The sequence below is a fragment of the Colossoma macropomum genome, unplaced genomic scaffold (genome assembly GCF_904425465.1).
Source record: "Colossoma macropomum unplaced genomic scaffold, Colossoma_macropomum, whole genome shotgun sequence".
In the NCBI taxonomy this organism is placed as follows: domain Eukaryota; kingdom Metazoa; phylum Chordata; class Actinopteri; order Characiformes; family Serrasalmidae; genus Colossoma; species Colossoma macropomum.
In genome coordinates this window covers 6,134,182-6,161,885 of record NW_023494797.1, presented here as the reverse complement: position 1 = coordinate 6,161,885, position 27,704 = coordinate 6,134,182, and the positions used below count along the sequence as shown (strand labels likewise).

The 27,704-nt window shown below is 39.6% G+C and overlaps 1 protein-coding gene across 1 annotated transcript in view; it reads left to right on the top strand.

Annotated features, from left to right (window-relative positions):
• Nucleotides 1-27,498, top strand: part of slc7a10a (solute carrier family 7 member 10a) — a 32,214-nt gene extending 4,716 nt beyond the window's left edge. The window contains exons 2-11 of the mRNA XM_036584126.1: nt 3,523-3,727; nt 6,391-6,542; nt 17,362-17,487; nt 21,302-21,455; nt 22,405-22,528; nt 22,648-22,751; nt 22,838-22,934; nt 23,866-24,015; nt 25,455-25,632; nt 26,877-27,498. Coding sequence (XP_036440019.1) covers nt 3,523-3,727; nt 6,391-6,542; nt 17,362-17,487; nt 21,302-21,455; nt 22,405-22,528; nt 22,648-22,751; nt 22,838-22,934; nt 23,866-24,015; nt 25,455-25,632; nt 26,877-26,983 — 1,397 coding nt within the window. The 3' untranslated portion in view covers nt 26,984-27,498. The remainder of the gene's footprint in view (nt 1-3,522; nt 3,728-6,390; nt 6,543-17,361; nt 17,488-21,301; nt 21,456-22,404; nt 22,529-22,647; nt 22,752-22,837; nt 22,935-23,865; nt 24,016-25,454; nt 25,633-26,876) is intronic.
• The last annotated feature ends 206 nt before the right edge of the window (nt 27,499-27,704 follow it).

The following is a 27,704-nucleotide window of genomic DNA, read 5'->3' as shown; positions in this document are numbered from 1 at the left end:
TAACTTGAAGAAAAAAGTCAAGCACACAGGCCATGAAAGTTATTCCTTTAGGCTGCTCTCACTACACGTTATCAGGTTATACATGAGTCTATTGATTAGAAAGTTAGCCAGACTGCACTGTATAAGAGAACCTAAGGAGAGCTGTAGCACACACTTATTCCACAGATGCAATCTACCCTACAACATTTCCGCATATTCAGCTGTAAAAAGTAATTAGTTAGCATAATAAATTATTATAGCTGACTAATTTTTGTTAGTTAATTCATCGTACCATCACAAAGCTTACTTCATAGTGTAGTGCACATTGACTTGCCTGCTTGCTCAGCAAAGTTTGCCTATCACAGCAAGTTATGCTAATTATTAAATGCAGACTCATATGACTCTTAGAACTTGTTTGCATCGACTGATTCACATAGGCTAGGAAGGACGACTTTTTTTTGGTGACTGATGAAGACTCCCTAATCTAAGTGTCCTGTGCTTGCTCTTTCTTACAGAGTGGATCGAGTGCTCCTTGTGTGCTTTCTGTCCTCTAAGGAAGCATTTGAGAACATTTCTGTATTCTGAAAGCATTAGATAAGATTCAGTTGTAGCTTTAATTCTTCATAGATGTGAATAGACAGGAAATATGTTTTGTGACATGTTCTTGACACAGGATATCCTTCTGGAAGCACATGATACATGCTATGCCATGCATGCGTCATGTGTTAACCACAGTCAACTTACTGTTATTTCTCTAAGGCAAAGAAGATAACTACAGTGTTGACCTAAAATCAACAGACAGACATTGAGGTCTGCATTGAATGATGAGAGCATTTTCAAAACACCTCCAACTTTCTCTATTTTACTATTCTTTTTTCCTCCTTTTCCTCCTCTTTTTGTCTCCAATTCCACCCCCTAGTTAGGACTCCCACAATCACACAATATGACCAATGCTAGGAGGGTGAAGGCTAATACAGGCTTCCTCCGAGACCTGTGAAGCAGGTCCGCATCTTTTCGAACTGCCGCTCCCGCAACATCATTGGGCAGCCAAATGCGCTCGGAGGAAAGCGCCAACCGCCAGATCTGTTACGTCAGCTAACAGACATCTATGCTGACTAGCATCGCGTTGGGTGATGGGGGGGAGAAGGGGGGTCATCCTACATCCTACCCACCCAGAGAGCGAGGCCAATTGTGCTCTCTTGGACTCCCAGCCACAGATGGCTGTAGCATCACCAGGGATCGAACTCGCAATCTTCTGATGACAGGGCCTGTTAACAACATTGTAAAAATTGTTAGCATTATTGTTAATGTGGAGAATCTTAAGTTCAGAAAGGGCACTGCTTGACCAGTTTCAACTGATTCAGCTGGAAATGTTGCTTGATAATACTGTAGCATTGTCAGTAGAGTGTATGGGTTGTATTTGGCTTTGGATTGACTTCTCTTGTAATTAATGTAGCTGAATAAGCTGATGATGGATGTTCTGTGGGTCTCACATAGTTCTAACTGACACTTTATGTTCAACCACCAAGGCCTTGTCAGCGTTTTCTGCTCAACCTCATTTATCACCAGTATTTAACCATTAGATGTTATCACTCATTAAGTAATTAAATAGAGAATCACTGTTTGTGTCAAAGTAAACCCCTCAATAATGCATTAATAGGATCAAATATTTACGCCGCTACATTATTTAACGTTGACACATTTTCCTAGTTTGAACATTTGAACCATCCGTAGGTCCATCCTGAAGCCCTGCTGCTTATGTGCTGTTTCTATGATTCTGCAACTGCAGTCCTATCATTCAAATAGGTTTTAAAGACAAGTTGCATTGATGGCTTTCTTGTTATTTCCAGCTACTGTCATGCATACATATCATGAATTTGTTTATCACCAAATTATATCGAGTGTGAAGTATCATCAAGCAGAACACACCACTGATCAGTAATTTAGCAGACTACGCTGGACAGTGCTTACGGGAGAAGTACAGACAAATCAGTGAACAGCAAACTAATAAAAGCTACAGTTCCCCTCAAAACAAGACGCAACGTAGTGGTATTAGAGTGAGAGGGTACAATTGTGAAGTAGTTGGAACATGAACCCACTGTTGCCCTCAGTTGCATTCATATGTTTTTTTGAGTGCTTACGATTCTATATATAACCATTGTCTTTACTAAAGAACCCTTGAAGAATTCTTTTAAGGGTGTAGAACAGAACAGTAGCTGATCTGAAGTGTATTTGAGGTTTCAACTGGTGTAAAATACTATTTCTGTTTATCTAACCTATGTATTTTCCATTGCATTGTTTTTAGTTTTGAGTATTTATTTAATAAATATAGTTAAATTGCTGGTTACCACATAAAATCATTTCTTTAGCTTGAACTGGCAAACCATTTTTACAGTGCTTACTTAAATACTATATCAAAACAGAAGTAGTCTCTACACTTCTAAGGGTCTGAGATATTGAGCTCTGATCCCACAGTCAAAAGTGGGTGCACTTCCATGACCTAATCCCAGTACACTGGCCGGATTTGAACCGTCTTGCGTATTCAAAATTCTTGTGCAGGTTATTTTTTCATCATGAGTACGATAACAAGTTTAGACCAGTTCTGTGTGTGCGTGACCATCACTAGCTCATCAGAAAACAATGCAAATTCTGAGAGTTGAGTGAGTGTGACTGGGGTTGGTTTGGTTCCACCGTGTCCCATTCTTCACAGAAACCCCTGAAGCTCATGGAGAACATTCGCTCGCTACTGAACTCTAATCCGTGTGAGCACCAAAACACAAAACCCCAAACAAAGGAGATTATGTAATGCTGCAGCCCCTGGACTCTCAGTGAAGGTCTAGAGATCAGTCCTGACAGGAGGAAATCTATTGGTTGAAGCTTCTCAGGCAGAATGGTTAGTGTACTCACTCACTCACTCACGGGACTGCTCTGTTCAAACTCACCTGCTCCTCACCAGTCAGTTCTACCTGTGAACTCTAATCCTGATTTTGAAACCTCTGCTTTTATTGACTTTGCCATTGTTGATATTTTTTCTTTTCTCTCTTTTTTCTCTAAACTGTCTCAAGCATTTTGACAGCTGGGGAGAGCCGGCCTGTTCAGGAAAGCAAGGGTCAGATCTGTGTCCTCATGATGGAATAAACAAGAACATCAGCAGAACTTTAAACACAGATTTTAATCTGATCATTATGTTTAGCCAGCGACATAGAGAGCAAAAATAAATTTCTGTTATAAAGACAGAGGGAGGGCAAGTAAGAGAAAGAGAAAGGCTGTGAGAAAGAGCGTGATAAATTCACTGCACTCACTAATTCCCACTGACAAATGTCATAAAGCCTCAAACCTGCACAAATGTACTACAGTAAACTCAAATGATGCAAAAGGCAACTGGCTTTTAGATATTCAAATATTGAAAGGTGGATGTAAGTAGCATAACGTGAGGGAAAAAGACTGTAACAACAATAACAGTCCAGTTTTTCACACTTCTTTATATTTTTATGACGAATATGAAGGGACGTTGTTTTAAAATTGTTGTCTTGTTTTGTGCAGGTAACATCATTGGTTCAGGTATCTTCATCTCACCAAAGGGGGTTCTGGAGCATGCCGGCAGTGTGGGCTTCTCACTCATCGTGTGGGTTCTTGGCGGAGGAATCTGTGCCCTGGGTTCCTTGTGCTATGCTGAACTGGGTGTCACCATCCCCAAATCAGGGGGAGATTACTCCTACGTGACTGAAATCTTTGGAGGATTGGTGGGGTAGGGTGTTCTTGTGTTTTCTCTTACTTTATGCTCCATTTGTGCAGTCAATGGGTGTTCGGCATTACTGGCTGACGTGATCTCACAGTACTACATTGCTTGGTTTGAGGTGTAATGATTTTGTAAAAATAACATATTGTTTAGGTGATCTAAATATGATATGGTAATATGGTAATTACAACCCACATGATGCATAAATTATGGTCCTCATTGAAGCTGTCCCTGACAAAGGATATTCTTAGTTATCCAGAAGGCCTATTTTTAACTAAAAGTCTACTAATCACCCATCCCCAAACATTGTAAATAAACAAGTAATGAAAACATGGGACATAAAATTTTAAGGGAAGTTTTCTCTTTGCTATGTTCTTGCTTTTATGCTACAATTTAGCATGACAAGCCCACATCACATTCAAAGTTCCATTAAATGTAAAATGTAAAATGCTGTTTGAATCATTGACATTCCAACTTGAAATTCTACATTTTTGTTTCATCTGCCTTGCTCTTCAGTACTGCATTGCACAATTAATGCACATGAACAACACAGTGAAATAGAACAACATTTAACCTTATACCGCTGTCAAAGCTTAAAAGAAGGAAATTAAATCTGATCTTTTAATGAGCACTGTGGAGTATCTGGTGCACATAAAGCCCTGACAGAAGAGAAAGGAGGCAGAATAGTGATGCTCACTAGCTACATGGTTCAAACTTCCATTTGCAGAAATATCAACCGTTTTAGCTTGTTGGGAGATCACAAGTGTAAGACCTCACTATGCCCAAGCCTTCTGCTTGGAGTCCCTTCTCCCCCCATCAACCAACAGGATACTAGCCAACATGCACATCTCTTAGCTAATGTAACAGAATTAGCAGTTAGCGTTCTCCTCCAAGCATGTTGAGCTGTCCAATCAAGTTGCGTTAGCAGTGTATGAAAAGATGTGGTGGCTGAATTTATGTGTCTTGGAGGAAGTATCTGCTAGCCTTCATCCTCCCATCTTGGTAGCATCACGTGATAGGGGGAGACCTAGCTAGCATGTGGAATTGGCCATGATTCAATTAAGGAGAAACCGTTTAAGCAAATGTAAAAAAGAATGCACCTATAAAAATAAATGAATAAGTAAAAGCATAAATAAAGGAATAAATGCAATTAGCGGCATTTATTTGACTGAGAATATTACGGCTAGTTGACTTGGAGGAGACAACTGTTCTTATGCTGATACTGGAATGTATATCAGCAGACATCAGAAAACTGCTGTCAAAGCCTAAAAGAAGGAAATGAAATATGATCTTCTAATAAGCTCTGTGGAGTATCTGGTGCACATAAGGCCTGACAGAAGAGAAGAGAGGCAGAATTGTTATGCTGGTTGGTTGCCACCTCAGCCCTGTCAAATTCCTAGACACTCAATCAGTGGTGTAATTTTTTGCAAAATTCTGTGGAGGAGTATCTGTGCTCAAGATGCAATCTGAGGTAGACAGATGTCAGTTTAGCTGCAGAACTTACTGCAATCCAGTGCTGCTTAGCGCTTTTTGGACAGTTGAAACTTTCCGAAACAATTTTTTGTTTAATAACTAAACATGTTGGTTTTGAAACAAACCTCATTAAATAAAATTACGTTAATTAATGGCATACGTTTTCCAGATCAAGTAGAGGAAAGATTTATGGAATCACTTAATGTTGAGGAAAAAAATTTGGAATCACCTTGTAATTTGCATTTCTACAACACAAGTCTAAAAATACAAATCAGTCTGCAGTTAAAAGGGAGTGCTTGCAGACCTTAACACACTGTAGGACTTGAAAAACATTGCTCCAACAAGAGAGTTGTCATTGAAATAATGAAAAGGATTGTAAAACTCCTTCAAGAAGGAAATCCAATACAGAGTGTTGCAAAAGATATTGGTTTTTCCCAGTCAGCTTCGTCTAAAATTTGGTGCAAGTTTAAACAAAATGGGAAGATTATAAAAGCATACAGGTAGAACAAGAAAGACATCAACACGTCAGGACAGAAAACTCACTGCACAAATGCACAACAAAACAAATTAAAAACAAGTGGGCGAAAACAGGAGTCAGTGTTTGTGACAAAACTGTTAGATACTGGCTGAATGAAATGGGATTTACATATAGAAAAGCCAAAAGAAAACCTGCACTAACATCTCAACAGAGGAAAACATGGTTGTAATGGGCTAAAGAGAAGCACTCATGGAGTGTGGATGATTGGATGAAAGTGCTATTCAGTGATAAATCACGAATGTGCATTGGCCAAAGAGATGATGCTGGAACTTTTGTCTGGTGCCATTCTAATGAAACATATAAAGATGACTGCCTGAAGAAAACAATCAGATTTCCCCACTCCATTATAATATGAGGTTGCATGTCAGGTAAAGGAGAAGGTTTTTGAGATATGTTTCACAAAGCCAGAATGTTCAGCTATTGAACAAAACCAGTTTTGCGTCATATCCGTGATTTGTTCATCCCTTAATTTGAGAACACTATGACTGATTAGTTGGCTAATTGACTTAGAAGGACAGCCATATTCCTTATAGCTACAAAATAGTTTTGCAGGGCTATTCAGTAAACTGATACTGAAAGGTCTACCTTCGTTACGATTGCATATACCAAAGCAAAGTGATAGTAATGATTTGCGTAACATGTATATTTATTTCCACCCCAGGTTCTTGTTGCTCTGGAGTGCAGTATGGATTATGTACCCCACCACACTGGCTGTGATCGCCCTCACCTTCTCAAATTATGTGCTGCAGCCCGCCTTCCCCAACTGCCTGCCTCCCTACATCGCCACCCGCCTACTCTCTACCATCTGCATCTGTGAGTATTACACACACCAACAACCATTCAGCCCAGAGTGTGTGTGGGCAGCCATAAACTCGGCTGGGCTCATGTCAGTATCAGAATATTTATGAAGCTGGTGGGATTTACCCGGTCAAGTGGAGTCCACTGATGTATGTGTGTGAAAGAATGTTCTGAGTGGCCTTGTGACTCAGCTGGTTTAGGCCTGTATGATCTGGTCTGAGTGGCCGGAGCATATGAGAAGGTGTGTAGGGGGTGTGTGGTTGTTTGTGTTTGTTCATGGGCCAGTTCCTAAAGCATGTCCCTTAGTGTCACAGGCAGAGCCAACCAGTGGTCCATATTTATTTTTGGCAGCAGAATCCAAAGCATATCATAAGCACCAGAGAGTGGCTGACAGAAGTAAGGAGAGAGAGAGAGAGAGAGAGACAGAGAGAGAGAGAGAGGAATTGAAAGGATCAAAAGACATTTACTCTAAAATCTTCCACATCTTTATCCATCTATTACAGCACTGGTTTTCCATAGGTTGGTGTAAGGTAAATTCCAAACCTGCTCCGTAAGCCCTAAGTTTTACCCTAAAAACATTAGGTCTATATAAAAGCATTTTTGTTTAAAAGTCCTATGTTTAAACCTGAAATCATTGTGCTTTTGCCAGTGTGCAGCTGTTGAGTGTGGTCACCTTTTAGTTTTTAATCAATGCGTTGCACTATATTGCTGTTGTCGGAGCAAAACCTTGTATCTCCATTTTTGCCGTTTTCAGTTTTTGGCACACTTTGAAAGTTCCTGTTGCCCTTAACATTGTTTATAAATTTTAAGATGAACGGACGGAAGTTTTTTTCCTTTTCTGTAAATTTATCCTTTTGGAGATATGAGGTTTTTTTTCCGACAGCAGTGATATATATATATATATATATTTGTTAATTGTTATCGCAGCGTTGGTCCTTGGAGACTATAGGAGACTATGACATGCAAATGAAAAATTAAAAATTAAAAATTTTAAAATAAAAAGGACCAGTTTGAGAACCACTGCTCACTTATTTAGTGCAGGCTGTGAGCATCCTGACCAGACCCTTTAAGACCATTTAAGTCTTCCAATAAGATGATGAAATTGACAAATTTTGGGACACTGGAGTTGATCACCATCCGACGCCTGGAGTCCAAGAGAGCATAACTGGGCTTGCTCCCAATGGGTGGGTAGGATGGCTCGCCTCTTTTCCAATCACTCAAATAATGCTAGCCAATGTAAGTGTTCTCCTACAAGCATCTAATGGCATTGCGTTGGAGACCTAGTTAGTGGGTGGGAACTGGCCACAACTAAACTGGGGAGTAAATTGAGTCTTTAACCACATCAAGGTTTCTTCAGTTCTGAAGCGTGTTTTTAATCTGCAGACATAATGCAGTCACAATCACAGCAATATAACCCTAATCTGGTATTTGTTCATAGTGTGTAGATCTGATCTGCCATAACCCACTCACAGGTTTCATTTGAGGTTCTTCAGGCACAGTTTAGGACCTTTAAGACCTATGTTAGGTGTGGGGTTTGGGGTTTCCTGATGTTGTCAGGTTGTTTCCATGCTGAGACCCGCTTGAGACACCATGCAGAAGGTTGGTGTGGCTGCGATGGCGTCTGAGCACCTGACCCTCACACGGTGAAGCGTCAGACTCTATAATGGTGCCAGTCTTTGAGGCCACCGCGGGCCCGGGGCGTGCCGCCCGCATTGTGCATTGTTTTTGGGGCTGGGCTGTCGCTGGGGCAATTTAACGAACGAGGTTATAGAGGCGGGAATGCCGCTGAATTCAGCCAATCCAGTCAGACATTCACTGTCAGAGCTTAAAAGACAGGAATGAAATATGATCTTTTAACAACTGTGGAGTATCTGGTGCACTTAAAGCTAATGGAGGAGAAAAGAGGCACAGTTGTGATGCTAGTTGGGTTCAGAGGGCAGCACAGTATAAAGCAGTGATGCATTGATCTGAAAGTGAAAATTTTATTGCATTTACATTCTATGGCTGAATAAAATAAAACATTGCCTTGAGTATTGTTTTCATGGTCTCTATTCTATTCTATTGCTGTACAAATACATCCCTCAGTCTCATTTTCGTATTCAGTGTGTTTTAGAAATAATTCTGAATGATTTCAAATTGATTCAAATTGTAGTGAAATATCATTATTCCTAAAGACAGGAATCTTTGTGAGGTGAGATATTTGCAATCCTACTGGGGTGGGCGATATGGTGAAAACATACTATTGTAATACTTAAAGACATTTTCTTGATACATGATATGCATCTTAATATTTTTATAATATTATATAATTATATAATTATATAATATAATATTAATATAATAATCTATAATAGTTTTTCTGAAGTTTGATGAGTTGAAACACAGACAAAAGACCCAGCCACTTTTAACAATAATATGAATACAATGATTTTATTCAGCATTTCACTGCACTAAATTCAATTAAATAAGCCCAAGTTTGCTCTCTTTGTAATTAAGCATGCAGTTGGTCGGTATTTTTTAAGTACTGATGATATCCAAAACATGCTCAGAAAGCATGGGTAAAGGCCTATTATGTATGAAAAAGCACACGTCATGTTTTAAAAATGAACACACACATATATTAATGCTGTCTTCAAATCGAGACTGAAACTGACGTTGCCGTGTACATTTTTTTACAGGAGCCCGCTTGATTTTCTGTGTTATACGGATGCATAAAAATCAGGTTGACCAGTCAGAACTCCATTGTCATGGTTGCAGCTCAAATGCGTACGAAGATGTCGGCAAAACAGCTCATCTCGCTTGTAGCAAAGCATGAAAGCTTACATAACAACCAATATGTTGACTATAAAAATGCAGAATTTAAAGAAAATGTATGGTGGGCCGCAGCTGAAAGGCAGGAGAAATGTCAACATCTGTATATATGTTTTTTATTTTATCTAGGAGCATTCTTGTCTGTTCATGCCCACTTTTAGCTTCCCCACTAAAGAACCCTCATGTCTTTGTTTTTGTTGTAGTTGATGATGCATGGCTAAATCTCTGCAGGCAGATATCATGTTTGTACAAAAAGGCATCTGTATGATGTGGTGTACTTTTTAGGAGATCCTCAGACCGCAGCATCAGGTTTTAGATATCAGACAGTACAGCTTCCGGTCTCCACTGTCGTACTTCAGGCAAAATGGGCTGTTTCAAAAGGCCTCAAGCAAAATGACTTCAGAGAAGAAGGCATCAAGCTAAGATATTTCAGATGGTAAAGTTTGTGTGGCATTCACAATTAATTACAGATTAGTGATCAAATTTAAGACAACAAATACTACAAGCACGCCTTTTACTGAGCTGCACTTTTATTATGTTCTTTTATTTTACATAGATTAAGCTGTGCTGTCTCCTGCATCCGCTGCAGTGCCAGGAACCATCTCAAAAATTACCAAATGAAAAGTGTTACTAACCGTATTGAACGTTTACTGCAGTTATTTTCCATGCAGTTACCTGGATGAGTGGACTACTGGTACAGTCCTAACAATAATGATAAGTAACATCATATTGCCCACCCCTAAATCCTACAGTTAAGACTTCTGTAGGACTGATCTGAGCATTTGCTGGCTCACAAACTTCAGCTTTACCCACAGTTTCTCAAACATGAGAGCCACTCACACAGCCCACTGTTTGGCTAGAAGGAAACAGTAAGGGGTAAAGACTAGAGACGCAAATCGTCATCCAAGCTGGGCCTTTTTCTCTTCAATTATGTGCATATATTGTTGGTGGATGTGCTGTAAAACTTGTTTCTAGTGTGTATTGGTTATGGTGTATTCTGTTTGTACTGGAGTTGATCTGTTACTTGGATTGGGTTTGTTTTCACGTTATGCACTGTATGGCTGTTTGTGTGTATGAAATGGTGTGTGTGTATATATATGAGAGAGAGAGAGAAAGGGTGAGAGAGAAAGATAGAGAGAGAGAGAGGGAGAGAGAGAGACTTGCCCTCCCCTGCTGAATGTTCTGAATGAATGTCACAAGGTCAGCCTGCTGCAGTCTGATTGCGCATTCACACAGACACACAGACAGACACACACGCACACACACACACGGACTGTTCCCACTACCCTAAATGGCCCAGAAACACACAGCTGCTTCAATAGACAACAGAACACCAAAACATGACATACCAACACAAAAATACAGTTAAACACAGCAAACAACAGCAGCCCTACAGCACCAAACACTCTCACCCAAGCCTGTTATAGAGACCCCAGAACTGGCCAAGAATGACTCTGTGACTCTTGCCTGTGGACAAAAAAGGATATAACTGCAAGTTTGTTGAACATTTGTGTACTTTATAGCATGCTAACTTGCAGTGTGCAATTGTAGATACAAACACTTACATATTTCTGAGAGCTGAAAGCTTTTCTGAGCTTAGGTTAGAGCGAGAGAGACATAATGTGCTTTGCACCCCTCATTTATTTACAGGTTATTTTTCAGCATCAGGATAAACGCATATACATTAAGAAATGTATACAAGCATATATATATATATATGTTTGTATATTTTGTAAAATATACATACACTGACCGACCACTTTATTACATACATCTCCTTGTATCCACACTCTTTGTGTCCGTTATTAGGTACATTTACCATATAGGAGCACTTTGTAGTTCTACAGTTACAGACTGCAGTCTGCCTGTTTCTTTGCATTATTTATTAGCCCCCTTTTACCCTGTTCTTCAGTGGTCAGGACTCCCACAGGACCACCACAGAACAGGTATTATTTGAGTGGTGGATTACTCTCAGCACTGCAGTCTGTAATTGCAGAACTGCAAAGTGTTCCTATGTGGTAAGCAGACTTGATAAAAAAGAGAATGAATGTAAATACAAGAAGGTGTACTTACTTAAGTGTATATTTAACAGAAAATTACATAGAAGCCTCAACAGCTAATTATGTAATTTTTTTTAGTAATTAGTGTGTCCACCCTTTGCTTCTGTTACAGCTTCATTTATTTTTGGGAGACTTATGCTCAGTTTTTCAAAGAAATCTGCAGGGATGTTCAGTCTTAGAAGCTGGTTGCTTCTCACAATCCAAGTAATCCCAAACACATTCAGTGATGTCGAGGTCTGGACTCTTAGGTGGATTATCCGTAGTTCTGAGAACACCATCAGCTTCTTTGTTTTATTTGCAATTTGTTTTGCTGTTAGCTTATTTACAGCTCAACATCCGTTCAGACTCATAGTGTTGAGTTGTCTTCTCACAGTGGCAGGATGGACAGAAACACCTGTGGATTTTTCAGATCTGAAAAAAAGTGGAGCTTGACTGAAGTTCACAACTTTGAGTTCTGTTTATCTGATGGTGACAGGTTTGGTGGTCTGCACTGTTGTCCAATTTTCTCTATGTCTTTCAGTCATTTGAACTCCAGTTTTTAAAAAGTGAATAGCTTGGGAATTAAATATAGGTGTGGTTTCTGACTTTTGCATAGTACTGTATTAAATCTATTGGGATACTGTGGAGTATAATTGTGCATACTGTGCTCCTTTATCACACACACACAAACACACTTACATTCACACACACATAAGCACTCTGTAGAGCTGTAAGAACACCATGTTCTCTTACACCTGTGTTTGAAACCAGGGAGATAAGGACATGGCCCTGTGGGAATTACACACGTACACACACACACACACACACACACAGCCCTCCTGGAAAACATGTATCTTCCTGATCTGTAACTGAAGACAAAACAGGTAGACAGACACTCCAGGTCAGTCTGCAGTTGCACTCTAATGCCTGATTTAGGCACATTTTAGACAAAGTTAGTCACCCTTTTTAAATTTGGACAAAGTGGCACTGCACTGTGACTCTACTTAGACTTGAAAAGTCTTCACTTTGAAAAAATGCTTGTGGTTACATAACAACAAAGGAAGCCCATAGAGAAGGCACAATGATTAAAAAAAAATTGTCTGTCAATTTTTGCTCATTTTTATTCACTACAATCATCATGCTTGTTGTATTCAAACTATGCAAGCAGTGTGGTTATACTCTTATGTCTTTGCTTAATGTCATTGCTCTTATGTCATTGGTTAAAAACAAAAGGTTGAATTCCTGAAATGCCTAAGAAAAAATTGTCCAATCAGTGTTTTTTTTTTTTCTTTGTGGTATCTAGATACTCTCAAGCAAGCTCTCTCATTGGTTAGGACTTCAGGAGCTGGACTGAAGGCCTAAAGTGTCAGATTAACCACTAAGCTAATTAGTATGTGACAGTAGAATTAACTAAATTTGAATTAAAACAAATTCTGATTTCTAGTGCGTGGGACCAATTTCATGGGAAAAAGGTCACCCTAGCTTTTCTGAAAGTCCTAGGTACATCACTAACTGTGAATATGAGTGGTAGCCTGACCAGTGCGCTTCAGTCAGATGTTAGGAATGAAAAACAGAGGCAGCTCTATGCCAGGATTATTTATAGAAGGAGTCACTGTAAAACCACTACATACAAGTTAAAATATATGTTAATATATTTGTTATATGCTTCAAATAAAACATGAAATGTCTTAAGCTTAAATGTCTGTGTTTAATCTGAAGTGGGCAAAGAAATGTTCCTGCGCATTTCTGTTATCTTAGAAATAACTTGCTGCTAGCATCCCATTGGGCGCTTACAAATATTAGCATAATTGTAGAGACATTTTTTTGTTGTTGTTTTTGACCAAGTTTTGACATTTACAGCCCGAACTGAATAGAGTCATTCACTTTAACCTACATTTCTATCAAAGTGCCACACAGTATGCTTGATCTGCTCCCAGAATACTATGATAGTCTGTCACTGTTTGCAAGGAGTCAGTATAAAATATAACCAGCCATATTTTAACCAATTTTAAATTGGTTCATTAAGGTTTATTTGTATTTTGTTGCTTGTGATACAGACCCACCCAGTATGTCTTAAAATTACATGGTGTTTGTAGAAATTCATGCCGAGAATATATGTGTGGGACAGATCTGGATTTTATACAATGAGAGGCTTGTGAACGTTCTTTGGTCTAAATAGAAAAATTAACTCTGGTCCCAGCCCAGGTGACAGCATTCCCATTGTGCAGCATGTGAGCATATGAAATACAACAATATTGCTTTTGCCTGTTAGGTTAGTATGTGAGGATGTATTTTAAAATGCATTTTTTTTTTTAGTTTGACTTGATGGCCATAGCCAGGCCCTCATCGGTGCTGCATATTCCAGGCCCAGACCACAGAGAGTTTTAGCCTTTTCTACTCCATCTTTGTATTTAGAGGGTCTTTTTGTTGGTTTTATGGGTCAATTAGCTGCATTGGGAAATCCTTCTCTGCATTTGGCCTGAGTGCTTTTAGCCTGGCAGGAAAAACAGAGCAGTTGGAACTTCATTGAAATTCTCCTCTCATTAGCTTTGTGTTCATTTGACACCATTTGGCTGCTCTTGATAACTTCCGCTTAGTGATACAACTCAGAGGGAAATGAAGTCAAGTCTGAAAAGAAGAAGCAAGAAGCAATCAAAGTACCTGGCAGATGTTTTAGCCTAGGAGCCTAAAAGTACACATGCAGTGTAGCATCTAAGCCAGTATTATATTTACACTTAGATGCCATATATAGTTTGCCATATGTGTATGTTTGCGTGCCACTGTGAATATCTGCCAGCAGTTTCAATGGGTTGAATATAGGTAATATGTTTCATGGCCCAAGAAAGAACTTATTTCAGTATGACTTTACTGTTATTGAAGGCCTTTCCTATTTCATTGCTTCCACTTTCCACATAAGGCTATCATAGGTAGACTATTATAGGTAATCCACAGATGAGTGATATTGAGTGCATCAGACAGCTGAATCAAACTGCTGGGTAGTTTCAGTCTGCAGTATGCATTGCCAGTCAACTGTGTGTGTTTTGCTGAAAATCTGGCTAATGCTGTTTTGTTGGGTGCTATCGGAAGCTGTTAGTTTTGGGGGGTCTGACAGATGCCCGATGTTTGTGTGTACATTAAGTGAGTGTGCACTGAAGTGTTTATGTGTGTGTGTGGGTGGGCGGGCAGCTTCAGGCGGTGATGGATGAGAGGGGGAACCCGTCTCCCCTTTGCCCAGTGTCCCTCGCTGCATTGCTGTGTTCACAACGCCGGCCGGCCCTGGAGACAGACCTCCGCACACCGGATCTCCACCGGAGCTATCGTGAAACGAGACAGGATGCAAGAGAAATGAGCAGCTCACACAGATACACACTCACCACTTAGGACCACATGGCTACACAAAGTTTGCATGTAGCTTGGCCAATACTCAGACAGGAACCAGCTGACTGGCTTTATTTGGCTGCTTTGTAATGCTGTTCTGTGTGAAAATGATGTTGCCATTTGCTAGTGACATCGTAAAACACAGCTACACTGAAAGTGATGCATTGAATTTACTTAATTCAAATTCAAATGAATTTGCCTTTGTAATAAGGGGGTTTTGCGCTGCAATCATACTCTCATATCCCTCTGTATGTCGTTGTGGATGGACTGTTCTTGCTGATCATGTCCTGATCATGTCCTGCATTGACATTCTGTTACCTACGGAACAGTTGCTCTTCTGTTTATCACTACATATTGCACAAATGTACAAGCATTGTGGCCATATGTGCTTTAGACCACAATTTCCAAATCTGTTTTATTATTTTCTATAGATTTAAGATCCCATATTTACCCAAAATTAAGGTCAGCTGGGCCTTCTCGGCATTTTATACATGCTACAGAGCATGGTAAGATTTTAACTGCTTACCTGTGTCATGCGGTACATCTGTCTGAAAGCATCCGCACTTGTTATGTTTCTCACCTCATTTATTCAGGTTTTTCCCTTAATTTGTCACCATACTGTGTTTACACATGCTCACAGTGCAGAATGTATAAATCACAAACGTGGCAAAGTAAAATGCATTATATCAGCCAAAGTATTGATGCTATCTATCCTGTTCATGTGTAAATGGTGTACACATTTTACTCATGTAAATTCAGTTCATCCCTGTTTTTAGCACAGGGCCTTGCTTCACACCATAAAAAGCAGGAAGGTCAGGAAAACTGGACCACGACTCAGTTCCCTTAATTCAATTTTCCTTAATTCAGTCAGCAGGAGTAACTGAATGGTCTTTTCCAGGAGCTGTGAAGAAAGGCTCTGTACCACAGTCCAGCATATGAAACACATATGATTGTGATTTTCCCCCTGCTCTGCTCTCTGAAATCTAAACCACGTGGCCAAGCTGAGCCACGTTGCTCCCATTACTCCATCATGACGTGACGTGTCTCCTTTGAAACATGTGACTCCACTTCTGTGGTTCCTCCAACAACTCCAGCTCGGAGTGAAAAAAAAGCGAGAGTGAGAGAGATAGACAGATAGAGAGAGGGAGCAGTTCTGAACTGTACTTGACTGTACAGAGAGTCTCTCTGTAATTACAATGATCTCTTGTGAAAGCAGTAAATGTCAGTTTATTTATAGACTCTGTAAGCTCTCTCTGTAGTTATCCAAGGCTTTTTTTGAAACTGCTGTCCATCTATGGTTGGTGAGCATATTGAAGATATGGGTTAACTTGTGTTGAAGACAGAATACTGAGCATTCAAATACTGTGATGCATTACAGCAGGGGTGCACCACACCAGTCGTAGAGGGATGTCCTGCATAGCTTGGTAGTTCCACTACTCAAACACACACACTAAACTTGGCAACTGACAGATTAGTTGAATTAGGTGAGTATTAAGTAATGAGGTAATTTGGGCATTGGATTCACCAAACTGTGCTGGACACTGGCCCTCCAGGGCTGGAGTTGTGAACTCCTGAATTATAGCATTTGAATGCTTAATCCTGAGAACCAGCATGGCTCTGTCAAAGGGTCTGTGTGTGTTCATGTTTCATACATTTTCAGGACAAATAGCATGCTTTATACCAGAGGTGCCCAATTCTGGTCCTGGAGAGCTACCTCCCTGGAGAGTTTAGATCTAACACACCTGGCTTTAACATTCAGATGCATTTAACATTCAGGATTGAGCATCCATGCTTTATAAGAAAACCAGAGTAAAACAGTGCTATCTAAACTGTCTGGAGCAGCAAAATGATCCTGCACCCAAAGAAATAAACCAAGGAAGCTTAGGGATAGGAATGGATTTAGAAAATGGGTACTAATAGGAATAATGATAATATGTGACTAATGTTTGATAGTTAGCCCACCACCTGAGACAGCAAGCTGTGGCAAGTGATTAACTCTGATGAAGAAAAAAAATCTCACGACAAAGTGGTACTATGGCAACAGTGTTAACTTCAAATAGCTTTTACGGAAAATGAGCCATATTGAGGACATTGGCAGGTAGCTATATCTCAAGTCAGGCAGTATTGACTTAAATGTCTTGCTCAGCTTGGAAATCCATGTAATTCCTTTGAGTGCAAAGGTAGGTTACTTTGCAGGGCAAAATAAGAATACAAACCTGAAGGTGCACAATATTCCAACTGAGGGGGCATTGCCCCATGTGTATGGGGCCTACATAGTAAAATAATAATTGTATACATAGGAAACAAAACTTAAAACAACTAAAATGTCTGCACAAATAAAATAAATAATACACAAATTGCACTGGCTTTGTGGGCCATAAAACCGTTTATATCAAGAAATGGCCCTGGTAGTTATGTGCTATACGTATAATACAGATGGAACATATGTATGTATATGTATGACCCCACGTCTCAACATGTTGTAAAAACAAACCTGAGTTTTTGTGTGAGCTGGAAAAGGTCAACATACTAATGTATGAATCCCTCTCTTTTCATTTCTCTCTCTGCTTTCTTTGCCCCCACCCCACTGCTCCACTCTTTCTTAGTGCTGCTGACGTGGGTGAACTGCTCCAGTGTACGTTGGGCCACACGCATCCAAGATTTCTTCACCATCGGCAAATTGCTTGCCCTCGTTCTCATTATAGTAGTGGGCCTGGTACAAATTTGCAAAGGTATGTACTTGTATATCAACAAAGCAGCTGACCTTATCTTCTGATATCTATATCTTAACTCTAGATATAGTACATAACCTTTATGTCTATAGTACAGAAGACCTTACTGAACTCATTCACTCTTGACATACAGAGTAGTTGGTTGACAGGAAGTTTTTAACTTTTTCCTATGATTAATCTTTATTCACCTCATTTGAAACTTTTAGATGTGCTACACTAAAGAATGTTTTTCAGTTTAAATGACAGAGAAGGCAGAGTGGCATATGTTATACTCTTTTCTCCTCCTCTTTAGAGATGTGTGTAAAGTTCCATGCTATTCTGACAATTACATTTTCTTTTTTTACTTTTCCATAAGTTTAGTTATAGCCTTCTCCTGTAATCATAGGCTATATTTTGCCATCAGAGTCATCTGAAAGTGGCATTTAAATGACACAATTAAAAATAATTTGTCTCCCTTCAGTCTCAGTAGGAGCTGGCAGTGTGCAAGTGGGTTGGGGGAGCACCACACACACACACACACACACACACAACTGAGTCACTAAGTCAAACACCAACAGTCTGACCTCAGAACGTTGAGAAGAATTTTCTCTCTTCCCTCTGGGCTTTATTTGTGTGTGAATATGTGCCTGCTTACACACATGCGATCTCTCGAGTTACGAGAATGGACACACAGCTGATCTTGAGAAAAGTGTACTCTAAAGCTAAAGTTTAAATTGTGTTTATTCCCATTCAAAAACAGTTCTCAGTACTTCTCATTCAAGTTTATTTAAATGTAGGCCTATTTAGATACTTTAAGTTTCCTTTTTTGTCATTTTGGACAGTGGTTTACAGAATTTTCTCCCAAATTCACCTTACCAATCACAAGGCTGACATCTCTTGCCCTGCCCACATAAAACAGTTTCAGTGTCAGAGAAACTTTGGCCTGTTTTCACACCTGAAAGGCTGGATCAAGGTCCAAAGCAAGGTTCTTGTTTTTGTTACGTTGTGTAAATTTGATCCAGGTAGTTTTGGTTTCACATTGGAATTTAGTAAGCACACTAAAGAACTTTACGTGACGCTCCTGCGTCCTCTTGTCATTACCTGCGTAAGCTGTGTCTCCCTATACTTGACACTGATTGGTTTGTAGAGGAGCGCGCTTCTGATGTTAAAGTGTGGTGAATTTGGCAGGTAGCCTTTTCTAATCAACACAAGCTGGAGAAATTGTAATACACATCTACGCCACACGTTGCATATTAAAAAGCTGTCCTCATAGGGTGCACATCTGTATCCTCGCTTTGAAAGCTCTCTCCTCGATTCCTCTGAGTGCATCGCTTCATGGAGTTGTTTACGCTGTTCACACAGTCCTACACAGAGAAGATGAGATTTTCTAGCGTTTTACTCCATTTGAATTATGCTGAAGCTTCCAAATTATTATAGTATGTGATCTGCTACAGATGTGGCACATAGAGATTAGATTAAAAATAATGCCGTTTTCATTTGAGAAATTAGTTTTTAGCGGAAACTGCATGTGGTGTACTAAAGATTCCTACTTTTGGCCATTCCAGGCAACATTTGACCATTACTGGCACCTGCTGGCATCATCCAGCATTGCAATGTTGTTCATTTCTGTGAACACCGTAACTGATCGACACAGCCATGACCCACAGAGTACATTTTTGTAGAGCTGGTCCAAACAGCACTATACAACCTTCAAACACACAATTTTTCTGAACGAGTACTCGAATACTCGTTCTTAAAATCACCCTTAACAAACCGTATTTGAAGTTTTTTTTATGTGGTCTGTCTGGCAGCACACTTCCATTTTAATCGATGCTTCAGTTCAATTTCAGGGTTTTGAAACACAACTCTATTTTTTCATTATGTGTGACGGAAGCATAATCTCCATTTAGCTGAACTAACTATAATCCATATATTAACAATAACTGTGCTAGTTAAAGGCCTTGGCTGATGAAATTTAATTTAGGTTAAATAGATTTTTTGTGGCTTAAAAAAAAACAAAGCTTCAGAATACTAAATAGAGAAGCAAAGACCAACATAACAAATACTTGTGTATTCAAATGATTCATGCCAGTCTTACATCTTCATAAAAGGATGATGCTAAAGAGAAAGAGATGTTTATTGCTATCATTTGAATCCATTTTATTCCTGCAGCTGTGCAAAACAATACACTTTTAGCCAGACTGTAGCTATGCATAGGAGACTATTTGACTAATTAAGTTATAATTTAATAATTGTTCAAGGCTTTCTTAGCCTGTATGCCTAAAGTGAAATCTCAGATCACTGAGAATCCTAGTCCTAGTGTAGTCCTGTACTAAATCTACTGTCAGCAGACATGACGGAAAATCGGTTATTTTTTACAATACTAGACTTAATCTGAGTCTATGATGTCCTGCAGTGATAGTTTTGGGTGTTTCTGAGTCTACATTTTGTCCATGTCACTGCACTCAGTTTCCTCAGGTTTTTTCAGCCCCAGTTTTTGGGTATTGTCCAAAATGACAGGGAAAAGAATCAAACAAATGAGAGAGAGACAAAGACGGAGAATAGAAAAGACACTGAATGGGCCTTGCACGTTACATGAAATGATTATCTCAGAGTTCAAGGCTCTAAACAAGTCCTTAAATAACCGCTGGAGTGACTGGAATGCCCCTAACAGGCTGCATTACATAAACCAAAGAGGGCTAGAGCAAGAGTTGATTATTAACACAAGAAAGTTAAGAGTAGTATAGATTTGAGTCCTTAAACATGGAAGGACTTGTAGCTTTCAGGCTCTTACCTCTTTTACTCCTTGCCTTCTTCTGTGGTTCTCAAACCAGTCCTCAGGGACCCCCAGATAGTTCATATTTTTACTCTATTCTTATGTGTTGCAAGTTGGGTTGGAGCAAAAATGTGGAGCATCTATAGGTCCCTGTGGACAAGCTTGAGAACCACTGCCCTAGATTGTTTTTGCCTGCACAGTAATGCACCAATGTTTCTTGGATGTTTCACATTTACACAAGCAATTAATCATTCACGCATTTGCAGGCTAACTATCTCAATGTCAGGTGGCCAAGTTAATGTAAGCTCTGACTGTCCATGAGTAATTGAGGATTCATCAGAACAAAACAGAAAATCTTGAGGCATGGGAATGAGAAAGCTTACGCTATCAGTAGAAGTTAAAGCAGAGACATGGGTGCTAACACTATCATTGAAAGTTAAAGTACAGACATGGCAGCTAACATTATCACTGAAAGTTGGAGACATAGGGGCGGGAAATTCGGCAAAAAAGATATTATAATTAAAACAATAAAATGTAAATGCAAACCTCTTCTTGCCAAACATCTGCGCAAATATCCTGCCAAAATTGAAAATGAAATGAAATACCAACATTTGCAACCCCAGAAAGTGTTGACACTAATGAGTGTAATGACACTTCTCATGAAGGGCTTATGTAGGTGTCATATAGTGTTATGAACACTGCCCTACAGTAAAATGTTACCTAGACGTATATATGAAAACACAAGCTGCACTAAGTTACACAGTGATAAACAAATGAAGTTGAATACTTTTTGTAACTTTATATGGTTTTTGAATGTCTTAGTTGTCTTTCTTGTTCATGTTTTTATCATTTTGAAAAATTGTACCTAGTTGTCCAGTCCTTCTTCCAGCGAGAGCTGATGTGTGTCTTTTTATGTCCTTTTCATCTCCATTAGAAAAGATACTGTAGTAAAACAAAATCATAATGTCAACCAAAAGTTTAAAACAGCTTATAAAATACTATGTTGATGAAATGCTCTGGACGCAGTCCCCTCACTTCTTCCACTCTCTCCCTTTGTAGGGCACTACGATGCTCTGGAGCCACAGACAGCATTTGAGTTTATTCGAGATCCATCGGTGGGGCAGATCGCCCTGGCCTTCCTGCAGGCCTCTTTCGCCTTCAGTGGCTGGAACTTCCTGAATTATGTCACGGAGGAGGTAGTAGAGCCACGCAAGTGAGTTGAACATCATGGACCCGTCCAGCACCAGAACTGCCATCCACTTCACCTCATCCAACAATGGATTTTACCTCTAGACTAGGCTCCATTCTTGAGGCCATAATGAGAAATTGCCTTGTAAGATATCCAGTTCTTGTTACTTGTTTATTTAGTGATAATAAGATACAGCACTTGGGGAAAAGCCAGAGACCATCCTTCATTTATTTGATTTTCAGTCAAAATGGCAGTACAATTTATTCATTTTTCAGGAAATATTTCTGAGGCAATTTGATATGATAAACCATTTGCATAAGAAAGGGAAAAGTAAAAGAAAAACATGAAAAAGTTCAAAAAATGATTTATATATATATATATATATATATAGAGAGAGAGAGAGAGAGAGAGAGAGAGAATATCCTAAAACCTGATAGACCACCAAATTTTTTACCATCAGATAAACAGTACTAAAAAGGAGATAATCAGTCTCTACTCTTGATTCCACTGTGAGAAAAGAATGGAAGATGTAATGAAGGCAAAGGGTGGACACACTAAATACTGGAAAAAATTGATATTTTATTTAGTTGCTGAAGCTTCTGTGTTCTTGGCCTATTTTCCTGACGTTGATAAATGAATAACTTATACTTCATAATGGCTATTTTCACTAGGTATTAAATAAATGAGGTATGGTCTCTGACTTTTGCACAGGACTACATAAAAAGGTGTACTGCTCCTGAAGGACATGAGGATGTATCCTCATAAGACTATAACAACCTTTAGTGATAATTGTTATATTATGAAATTCATTGTTCCATGTGAGAAAGGCAAGAGAGCAGTTAATCTACAGATTTAATCACATACAACTGACTGACTTACATGTATAAATCCACAACTACACATAACTGCAAATATACACACAGTCTTAAAGAAAAAGGCTGCAGCTGTAACTAGTGTGTGTGTGTGCCTGCAGGAATCTGCCACGAGCAATCTACATCTCCATTCCATTGGTCACTTTAGTGTACACCCTCACCAACATCGCATACTTCTCTTCCATGACCCCTGAAGAGCTGCTTGCGTCCAATGCTGTCGCTGTGGTAAGTGACCTCTGACTGGTTGTTTAGAAGGCTAAGCTTGTTTTATCTTTAGAAAGAGAAATAAGAAAACATAAGGCGGATCCTTGGATCAGAGTTCATTAACGTTTGTTGATTTGCAGACATTTGGTGAGAAGTTGTTGGGGATGTTCTCCTGGGTGATGCCCATCTCTGTGGCTCTGTCCACTTTTGGAGGGATTAACGGCTACCTGTTCACTTCCTCCAGGTGAGGACACACGTGGGCATTCACAAAAAGCCTGGTGTAATTGTGCTGTTACATCTGATTAGTAAGTGAGCGTCTCTGCTTCCCAGGTTGTGTTTCTCTGGAGCGAGAGAGGGTCACCTGCCTTACCTGCTGGCCATGATCCATCTGAAAAACTGCACACCAATCCCAGCTCTTCTCGTCTGTGTAAGAGACACATCAAACACCCAGGCTCCACCATGACATGCTTCTAGCATGACACCACAATCAAAACACAGCTGTCCACAAGATATACTCAAAAAATATCACAACAGTACACAACACAAAGCACGAAAGCATCAGATGTGTAAGTGAAACGGATGTAGCTACACATTGCAACACAATTAGGGCTGTTAACTTGATAAATTATTAACACCCATTTGTAACACCGTTAGCATATTTTCTGAGTTGGGAAATCCCCAGCGCACAGTCCTTGTGCTGATGTTGTTTTTTGAATGCTGTAGTGAGTGATACAACAACTGACAGCCCTGCTCTGTGAGTTAGTGTGGTCTTCGTGGCTAAGCTTTTGTTGCTCCTAAATGGTTCCATTTCACAATAATAGCACTTATATTTGACCAGGGCAGATCTAGCAAGGCAGAAATTTCATGAACTGACTTGTAGCAAATGTGGCATCTTATGACAGAGCCATGTTTAGTGCCTTAAAATCTCAGGCTTATTACATACAAGGCTTATTATTCAGTACAGGGACTGTGGTGCAAATGGGTTCTGCTATTCTTAAGCTATAAAGGTATGTAATAAAATGGCCCATGGCCATGCAAGGGGTTAGTCACTGAGCTTCAGTACGACCTATTCTATTGTACATGCATTGTTTGAACACTGACAAATTAATCCACATCAGCATGTTCAGTGTCATGACACACTCCCAGCTCCAGCTCATCAGCAGACTGCATATCGACAGAGATACAGTCATCATCCTCAAATTTCGTTCAAAATATTGTGAGAACATCTAATTGTGAACATAGTACTGAATTAAATTGTGAGCTGATTTATCGCACTGTACTGTATGCATTGTATTCATCCTGGCTACTTTCTCGTGCCCTCTTTCGTTCTCACTATCTCTTCTCCCCCTCTTTCTCAGTGTACTGCGACTATAGTGATCCTCTGTATTGGTGAGACTCACAACCTGATCAACTATGTGTCTTTTATAAACTACCTCTCATATGGAGTCACCATCGCTGGGCTGCTGTACTATCGCTGGAAGAAACCTAAACTTGTCAGACCCATTAAGGTAAACCTGGCCATCGGTGGCAGCAGCCTACACCACTTACCATTTGTTTAAAAAAATATATGCCCAGTTTGGATTTGATGCCAGCAACAAGTTTCTAATGAGTTGGGATGGGGGCATGTTTACCACTGTTTCATCACCTCTTCTTTTAACAACACTCTGCAAGCGTTTGGGAACTGAGGAGACACTGCTGTAGTTTTGAAAGTGAAATTTTTCTTGTTCTTGTTTGATATAGGATTTCAGCTGCTCAACAGTTCAAGGTCTCCTTTGTTTTATTTTCCATCTCATAATGCAGCAAATGTTTTCAAAAGGTGACAGGTCTGGACTGCAGGCAGGCCTGTTTAGCACCCAGACTCTTTTACTATGGAGCCATGCTGTTGTAATATGTGCACAGTTTTAACTTGTATTTGTGGGTGCAGTGACGAACTGTGTTCACAGACAGTGGTGTTCCTGAGCGCATGCAGTGATTTCCACTGCAGAATCATGTATGTTTTTAAAGCAGTGCTGCCAGAGGGTCAGAAGATCAAAGCCAGCCGATATTAGTTTTTGGCCTTGTCCCTTGCATGCAGAGATTTCTCCAGATTCTCTGAATCTTTTAATGATATTATGCACTGTAGGTGATGGACTCTCCAAGTTCTTTGTTACTTTCAGAAACATTATTCTTGAATTGTTGCACTATTTGCCTGCACAGAGTGGTGAAACCCTCCTCATCTTTACTTCTGAAAGAATCAGCCTCTCTGGGATGCTCTTTTTATTGCCAGTCATGTCACTGACCTATTCCCAATTAACCCAAGTCTTTTGTTGCGCCCGTCCCAACTTTTTTGCTGGCATCAAATTCAAAATTTGAATATATTTTTCAAAAAAACAAAAATTTCTGAGTTTCAACATTTGATATGTTGTCTTTGTACTTTTTTCAATTAAATATAGGGTTTAAATGATTTACACATCAGTCCATTCTGTTTTCACTGACATTTGGCACAGCGTCCCAACTTCTTTGGAAACAGATTGTAGAAGTTTTATCTGTTCCAGTATGTTAAACTCAGCAAATAAATAGAAATGCACTAACATTTACAGAAAAGTCTGTATATGTATCTCTGCAGCAGATGTTTTAACTTATTTTCACCTAGAAAATCTGGCTGCCTAATTCAGACTGGGCTGAAATGCTTCTTCAGCATGAATGGGCAGGGCTAAACTGCTATAGACTGAATAGGTGGATATATGCAAATATGCTGGTTTACATGGCATCACAGAAACAATGAAATCAAATTGGGTGGTTTTTGCAGCTTTTTTGTGAAATGGGCCCCTATACAGTCAACTGTTAGAAATGGCTGCTTTAACAGATTTCTGTTTCAGTGTCTGTGCAGAGGGGAATTTTTAAAAGCATACCTCCCAGTAGGGGTTGCGCACCGATACATTCTCTCTCTGTTTCTCTTTCTGTGTAGGTGAATTTGCTGGTCCCCATCAGTTACCTGGTGTTTTGGGCGGTGTTGCTGGGCTTCAGTCTGTACTCTGAGCCTGTGGTGTGTGGAATGGGCCTCGTCATAATGCTCACAGGGGTGCCCATCTACTTCATTGGAGTGCACTGGGCACAGAAGCCACGTTGGATCTATAGCGCAGTGGGTGAGTGAGACTCCTGCGACCCAGCACTTACGAAATGAGTTATGAGTTAAGAAATAATTGAAGTTTGGGAGAAAGACCATGTCTGAAACTTCTGCTCCCTCTTAGCTAACATCCTGTGTATTTTCATCTCTCCTTCCTGTTCTCTGTCACAGTTTACACACCCCACCACCTCCCTATCTCCTCCCTATTCCTCTTGACCTTTAAGCCTACAGTTGTATGCAAATGTTTGGCCGCCCCTGCTCTCTCTCTCTCTCTCTCTCTCTCTCTCTCTATATATATATATATATATATTGTATACACACTCTGAGTACTGAAGATTTCACATCAAACCACTCTAAATGACTGTGCTATATACTGTCAGTGTCATAAGTACAGGAAGATTGCAGAAGTATATACCATAGCTTTAATTGTAGGTGAGGGGGTTTGGAAATAGCTGTCACTCTGTCCTTGGCAGAAAGGTTTAAAGGAATTCTCCAGCATTTTTCATTCTAATCTGTGACATCTGTATTGTACAGTCAGTTACCACAGACAATAATTTTGACCCATTTCTCTGTTCTTACTAAAAGAGCAGAAAATATGTTGAATCAAAACACACTGACAATAGACGTCTATGGGCAGTTGGTCAGTGAAAAAGTTTCTGTTTTATATCAGGTGTCTTTAAAACATGCCTGTCTACTTCTTAAGCACAATGCAACACAGCAAGACTGGTCGAAAATTTTTATTCTGTTTTTGCATACTTTTAGCTGCTTTTAAATGCTTTTACCTAATTTTTGTAACTCTTTTGATGACAAATGTAGTATAACATATATATATCTGTACACTAAAGTTAACATTTTAGTAGTATGAAATTATTTACTCAAACCATGTGAAAGAAACAGATCAATAGACGTCTATGGGCAGTTGGTAAAGCAACTCTAGTGTACTCAAACTCTGCATATATTATAGTAAAATTGCTTATTTCATTGTTAAGTTTTGGTTGGAAAGAAAAGAGTTAAAGCTTTCTGATCAGACTTTTTTTTCTCCATGGTATCTTGCACCACCATTAGCTTAAAATGCTACTCGAAATCCCTTAGGGCAGCCAGCAGAAATTAGCCTAATTGTTTCTGTTTACATTTATAACCTGAACTGATGTCCTTGCACTAATAGTCACAGTTCATCACTGATCCATGTTTGTTACTTATTGTCATTCCTCCTCACTATTCTCACACTGTGAATGCATGTGTGTCTGTGTGTGTTTGTTTCAGAGTGTGTGACGTATCTGGGGCAGAAGGTGTGTTACGTCGTGTTCCCTCAGGACGACCCCTCCGAGACAGAACCTCTAACAGAGAAAACGGAGAAGTCGGAGCTCTGAGCATCAAATCTTCTAGGGAATGTTCTCCTGTGCTTTTAAATTTTTTGGAAAAGTTTTTTAACCTTTCTCTTAAGTGTTTTTGCAGGTGAGGAGGTGGCTTCCTCCCCAGTGCTGTAGGTTCCGTTTTTTTTCCAAGCACTAAAAAGAAACCCTGGCAGAGGAGGTGCATTTTGTTCTTTTCATATTCAGCTCTCTCTGCCTGCGCTGTTGATGTCAGCAAGCGCAAAATGGACGTTTTGGCCTTTCAAAGGAACTGCTTTCCACCAACCTCCTCTCAGTGCTGCCTGAAGGCCATTCCGTTTTTTTAAATACTATGCATGTATTCTCTCGTGTCACGCAGGATCTTTTCTCTCCGGTTCTCCATTAACATTAACAGACCCTTAATCTCCCATTTTCTCTATGTGTGTGAGAGTCCGTTTGTACAAGACAAGAAGTACAGATTTTATTCTTCAACGTTCAGTCCCTACACTCTTAAAAATAAAGGTGCCAAAAAAGGGTTCTTTGAGGAGATGCCATAGATAATGTAAAGATTCTATACCTAGAACCATTTAAGAACCTCTATTTTTAGGAGTGTATACAGTGTGAAGTCGTCAGTGATACCACACAGTGTTTGCATGCATATAATAAGGACTGTCGGTGAAAAAGTTTCCGTTTTATATCAGGTGTCTTTAAAACCTGCCTGTCTACTTCTTAAGCACAATGCAACACAGCAAGACTGGTC